The sequence below is a fragment of the Nicotiana tabacum genome, chromosome 1 (assembly GCF_000715075.1).
Source record: "Nicotiana tabacum cultivar K326 chromosome 1, ASM71507v2, whole genome shotgun sequence".
NCBI lineage: Eukaryota > Viridiplantae > Streptophyta > Magnoliopsida > Solanales > Solanaceae > Nicotiana > Nicotiana tabacum.
Window position 1 is genome coordinate 24,621,759 of NC_134080.1, and position 6,392 is coordinate 24,628,150.

Below are 6,392 nucleotides of genomic sequence, written 5' to 3' on the forward strand. Positions count from 1 at the left end.
GGAAATGATCTTTACATGGAAATGAAAGAATCTGGAGTGATTAATGAAGAAAATATTGCAGAATCAAAAGTAGCCCTAGTTTACGGTCAGATGAATGAACCGTCGGAAGCTTGTATGAGAGTTGGTTTGACTGTCCTAACTATGGCGGAATATTTTCGAGATATTAACGAACAAGACGTACTTCTATTTATTGACAATATCTTGTTTGTTTTTTAGAGTACGTGTGAGCTTACAAACAAAGGACAAACTTTTCTGAGAAAGATTTTACTATGGTGTGACTGTAAAATCTCACTTGTGTGGTTAACAAATTTATGCCTTTGGTTTCCCAAAACTCGAGTTCCTCTTTCTTGTTTGCCGGACCAAGTTCATGTTTGTTATCAATTTTTGATTACAGGAACTTGTGTGTTGTGTAGTGTTTTGAGAACGTCGAATGTGAAGATGACTCTATTTCTACTGTGAAATGCATCTCGTATTTACCATTAACAAGTGAAATTAGATTGATAGTAAAAGAGAGTTTGTTTGGAGGAAGAATATAAGAACCAAACATGTCTTGCAAACTGCATAAGGACAGTTATAACCTGTTTGGCCAAGCTTTTTCAATTCTAGAAGCACTTTTTTTTTAAAGTATTTTTTTTTCAAAGTTGAGTGTTTGGCCAAGCTTTTGGAAGAAAAAAAAATGCTTTTGAGGAGAAGCAGAAAAAAGTAGCTTATCTCTGAAAGTAACTTTTTGAAAAGTCCTTTTGAGAAAAATACACTTAGAAGCAGTTTTTAAAAGTTTGGCACCATGTTAAAAAATATCTCCAAATTGTATTCATGTTCAAACACAACTCTAATTTTCAAATAATATTTTCAATTTGATTTTTTTTTTACCTTTTTCCCGAAATTTCACAATTCTTATGTCCAAACGCCCACTTACTTGGATTTTTGCACTTGTGAGAATGGGTTGTTGTTATTGACTTATTGTTGTTGTTGTTATAAGTACTTATTTGAATGATATTAATGGACGACCAAGAAGTCCCCATAACTTAAAATGGTGGTCGTTTAAGGTCGATTCAATTGGTCGATTGATGGTTTGTTGCAATGTCGTACTATATCTAATTTTTCTACATGAATTCAGAACTTGATTCCTCTGTTTGTTATGATAAAAAGCATTCAAAATTAGTTTAAAATCATAATGAAAACCTTTACTTCCTAGGTAATAACTACGAAATATAGCAAAATAATTGGGGAATGAAAAAAGGATGAGGAGGAAGTGACACTTTGCACAAATTTGGGGCAATAGCCACGTCATTCAATCAAATATAAGCCCCTATGCCAAAAAAATACTAAAGACTAAACGTGATTCGTGAATCGAGACCTTTGGGTTTTGCACGTCACCCTCTCCTATAAATCTTACTTTAATTAATTATTTATAGTATTAATTATCCATATTATTAAGACTTTCAAATTTCGTGGCACACACATATAGGAAAAGGAACAATCTGAATTCCCAAGTGGAGTATTATCTAGGGTTCTTAATTTCCAAGCTATCTCAACCTTTTTTCCCAACTCTGATCCATTTACTTTTATCAAATCAAGGATCTTGTCATCTCTGTGAGAACTTGACCGTCCGATTGATCCCTCTTTCTCTGAATATGGTCAAAATTTGCAAACCCTACCTTGATTTCATTCAACGATCGAATCTTTTTTGCAATTTTAGTGTTTCTGATCCGTTCCACGGATAATTTGATCAAATTCAGGAGAAGGGTCCCTTTTTTGGTATATTGATTTTGAAGACAGTCATGAGAATTATATTGGGGTTTTTGTTTTTTGTTTGAATTTCAGGTAAAAGTTTGTTGTTTCGTTTGAATTGTTGAAACTAATCTGTTCGCCGAGTTGTGTAAATTCTCTTTTTTGTAATCTTTTTTTTTGTTGGTCTGAGGAAGTGTTATCATGTATATAGAGGAAGAGAAGGGAGGAGAGTTGGAGAGTAGGGAGGAAGTGGAGGAGGTGGTAAGTAGAGTGGTGGAGAAGGCGGAGAGATCATCTGCTGCTGCTAAGGTGTTGTGTTGTAGTGGTAGTAGTGGCAAGAATGCCATTGTTGTGTTGGATGTTAGGAGGGCCATGGTTGGAGTTGGGGCTCGGGCATTGTTTTACCCGACACTTCTTTACAATGTTGTTAGGAACAAGATTCAGGTTGAGTTTCGCTGGTGGGACTGGATCGACGAGGTATGACACTTTTTGTCACCCTGTTTGCAGTAGTTTTTATCTGGATGTATGTTGATGTGCAAATGATGTCAATATGCTTCAATAGTAGTTTAGTTAAATTGGGATGTTTTTGTTTATAACGTCAAATCCCTATTGCATATTCCAATGCTAATCTATGTAATGCATTGATAGTTTTTGAACTAATTATAGTAGAAATTCATGCTAACTAGTTGTCATCTGAGGCATAATAGATCTATTCTGCTTCTGAAAAGCGTTGTCTGGAAATGTCATTTATATTAAGGTTGATTACTTTGATTGCTGATGCTGAACTGTTATAACATCTTGCTGAACTTCTAAGCCATGAATAAGAATGCTAGTACTATATGCATGGTTATTCAGAAAATAAGGGCGGAACTGAATTTTGCAGAAATATCAATTGCTTAATTTCTCTGGAAGAGCAAGTCCTTAGACATGCTTGTCAATAATCAAAAAGTCATGTAGAACGTTGTAGTACTCTGCATCAAAAATGCGCTAGCTAGATGATTATACTTGTCTATCCTAGGAATCATATGACTATGACACCTGGGCACTAATATGTTTCTCTGATAACCTATCAAAATATATATATATACACACACACAGTGTGTGTGTGTGTGTGCATGCATACACATGTGATTGCGTTTGTGTGTGTGTGTGTGTTTTCTGATGATCTGCTTAATGAAATTTGCCCCTAATCAGCAACAAGTGGCAAAAGAAGCATAGGTAACTTATCCAGGGAAATGAACCAACAGTAAACTTGTCCAGCTCTTCTTTTCTTTTCCCTACTATAAAGTTAGTTACTGTCACTAGCAGTATCCCGATTTAACTCTGACATTTCTTTCTGGGTTTCCAGAAAATTTATCTACTTTCCTTAGCCAGGAAGTTTTCTCTAATATTCTGATTAGTTGTGGAATGTCGTGCACCAAAATGATGACTTGAGATCATTTTTTATACTAGTAATAGTTGAAAGCGATCATAAAAATAACCCCACTCTAGAGCGACATCCTTCTAAATACGATAACTTAAATGTTCACCATTCCATCCTGGTCACATTAGGAAGCATGGTTTCGGAGGGGAGCACCTATAACAATAAGGTTGTTGCTCATATACCTTACATATTTTACTAGTTTGTTTGGATAAATATATCCAAGGTTGCTAAATGTCTAGTATACGTGCAGTGACGTAAATGAGGCACTAGTAGGGGTCTTAAGAAAATTCCTCTACATTGTCTTAAATTACACAATAGAAGCTGCAGTGCTTCTCTCTCAACTCCATATGCATCTATTTTTGCATCAAAGATTAAGTCTGCGTGTATGCATTCACCATCTTGGAAGATCGCATAGACCGATTTGATGTTCATGCTGTTTCAATTCTTTTTCAGTGAAGATTGTGTTGGTAGTTTGTACCTCAATATTTTACTGTAACCCTTGGGCCAACTCTTCAATGCAGAAATAAAAAGAGAACAGAAAAAAATAATAAAAGATTATATTTTACTGACTTAATCTCTCCTTTAGTTTGTGTTATTAGGTGCTGTCCCTTTCCAATCTGATGTAAAAAGGCTAAAGGAGCTTGGTGTTTCCGGTGTTGTCACCCTAAATGAGCCATATGAGACCTTAGTTCCAACTTCTTTATATGAGGTTAGTTTTTTTACTTTTGCTATTTGCTTTGATCTTTCTGTTATGCTTCACTTAAAAGAGAAAAAAGAGGGACAAGTCCATCTTCATTCAAGCTTCACCTTCATGCCCCTTCCCCTTATTTCATCTGTACCCCTATGGAATTGGGACTGTTTAAGTGTTCTTTAGCCATGCGCTTGTGAAGGTAGTGGTAGTTCAGAAGTATTGCACTAGCTGAGGAGGCTGTACATGACGTACTTGTTTTTGGTGAAACAGTCATAGTGATCCACTGATTGTATTTTCTATCTTCTGAGTATTATTGTTACCAAAATTATTTAAATATGGGATGAATTAGTTGTTGCCTTTCTGCTGCAACCTAGTAAAAGATAAATCTTTCACTTAGTTCTCACATTTTACTTTTCGGGATTAACTAGTTACGTGGCATGATGTCACATTTTTTTAAAACTTCGGATTTGTTATTTAAATTTCCTTCCCATTACATGATCAAGTGTTTTTTTCTCTTTGTTCACATTAGTTTCATCTGTTACTTCTTGTAGGCTCATGGTATTCGTCATTTGGTTCTCCCAACAAGAGATTATTTATTCGCCCCATCACTGCATAATATATGTCAAGCAGTAGAGTTCATCCATGGTGAGTACAATCTCATCCCTTTGGCTCCCCATTTTGGTTATTTGTTGATTTTGCACTATTGTCAAAGATCTTGGCCTTAATTTCTTGGATGCTTTTTACATTTTATCATGACATCACAGTCACTTACCAGCTTGAGATTCATCTAATTGTCTCAGAAACTGGAACTACGAGCACAGCCCCCATCATATCTCAAGTGACACTGACACACTTCAAAGTCTGAGGGTCAAAGTGTCCAATTCTCACGTTGACATCGATTCTTTGAGAATAGATTTTTTATGACTGAAACCAGACAAAAGTACTTTAAACTGCATGTTTATTAAATTAAAATATTTTACAATTATCAAAAGAAAATTATGGTTAAGGAAAAGTCAACAAAACTGTGGTCCAAGCAAAATTCATTTGATTCATTGCATTTTTTTTACCTCATCAAAAAAAAAAAAGATCAAAATTTGTATGATTCACAAACATTTGTTAAGTTGCTGCTCTTCTATTTGGATATAGTACTTTTTGAGGTATCTTTCAATTTGTGTATTGACTTGTGATTTTTTATATGCAAAAAAGTACAATAAAATAGGCCGCAATGATGTTTAAAAGCAAAATTTTGTAACGTAAATCATAGATGTTTAGCTTCTTTAGCCTTTTGGCGTAAAACTGAAAGCGTACATGACGTAGATAGGATGATTAATTTCCTTAGTTCTTTTCATATGTAGCTATTGTGCTGAGATTGCAAATGGTTGTACTACTCATTATTGCACTTTCTTGGTGCTATTTTAATAAAATTTTCATTACAATTTTAAAAAATTAAATAAGCCGCTATAAGATGCTTAGCTTTTATCCATGTGTATGTTTTCTGTTATGCGTGCATTGCAAGGATCTTACAAATATATCCATGTGTATATTTTCTTGTCTTTGAAGAAAATGCTTCCAACGGACAAAGTACATACGTGCATTGCAAGGCTGGTCGAGGACGTAGCACAACAATTGTCTTATGCTACTTGGTGGGTAAACTATGACTTGTTTGAATCGATTGTTTAAAGATCACTTTACGTATTTTCTCCTAAAATTTATTTTGTATTGTAGGTTAAGTACAAGCAGATGACACCAAATGATGCATATAACTATGTGAAGTCAATTCGTCCGAGGGTGCTTTTGGCCTCTTCCCAGCGACAGGTGTCTCAGAGATTTGCCTCACCTTTTACTCTTTTTGTCCCTTCTCTTTGGATGCGTGATTGTTTTGTCTTATGAGATTGATGAAAAGATATACTCCTGTTGCCTTGGTTTTCTTTATTCTGGTTATTGTTGCTGACTCTTTTTGTCCATTAATAATTAGGCTGTAGAGGAATTCTACCATCTCATGGTGAAAAGGACATACAGTTGTAGCCCCTTGACTAGTCTGATCTCAAGGAACTCAAGGTTCTTGGCTGGACGGAATTTGTTAGCTTTCGATGATGGTGCTGTAGTTGTGATAACCGAAGCAGATCTAGATGGATATGATCATACCCGTGACTCTAGGGTGGATGGATCTGAGATCTGGGCTGATTTGAATTTGATTTACAGGGTTCGAGTTGCCGGTGGGGCAGCCCTAGCAAGACTCTCTTGTATGTGGTTTCGGTGTCACACGGACCAGAAGATTCCGAGTCAGAAGCTGACTGCAGAGAGCAAGCAGCTGGGAAGTTTTACTGTAGATATACATGTGTTTTCTTAAGTTTAAATTTGTACATATTTCTTCAGTATAAAAATGCTACAAGGAGCCTACAGTTTAAGTTTTCTTTACCAATGGAAACCTTGACTTTCTCAATGTAAATACAATATAGTACTTCTCAAGTTGCTAATGAGAAGTCTGAGTATATATATGTATGCAGAACTTGAACTTTCAATGAAGGACTTGAGTGCTTTCTTTTG

General features: G+C 35.4%; 1 protein-coding gene across 1 annotated transcript; it reads left to right on the forward strand.

Annotated features, from left to right (window-relative positions):
- Positions 1 to 1,451: 1,451 nt before the first annotated feature.
- Positions 1,452 to 6,392, forward strand: LOC107776311 (phosphatidylglycerophosphate phosphatase PTPMT1). The gene is made up of 6 exons (XM_075247667.1): positions 1,452 to 2,208; positions 3,741 to 3,863; positions 4,397 to 4,490; positions 5,406 to 5,488; positions 5,571 to 5,660; positions 5,821 to 6,392. Exons 1-6 carry the CDS (start codon positions 1,933 to 1,935, stop codon positions 6,193 to 6,195), a joined length of 1,041 nt encoding a protein of 346 aa, XP_075103768.1. The 5' UTR covers positions 1,452 to 1,932; the 3' UTR covers positions 6,196 to 6,392.

Excerpts from the sequence above, each read along its gene's own strand:
- LOC107776311 (XM_075247667.1), top strand. The coding sequence starts at position 1,933 with ATGTATATAGAGGAAGAGAAGGGAGGAGAGTTGGAGAGTAGGGAGGAA. Across the intron at positions 2,209-3,740 it reads GGTGGGACTGGATCGACGAG|TTTGTGTTATTAGGTGCTGT; the intron begins GTATGACACTTT and ends TCTCTCCTTTAG. Across the intron at positions 4,491-5,405 it reads AGCAGTAGAGTTCATCCATG|AAAATGCTTCCAACGGACAA; the intron begins GTGAGTACAATC and ends TTGTCTTTGAAG.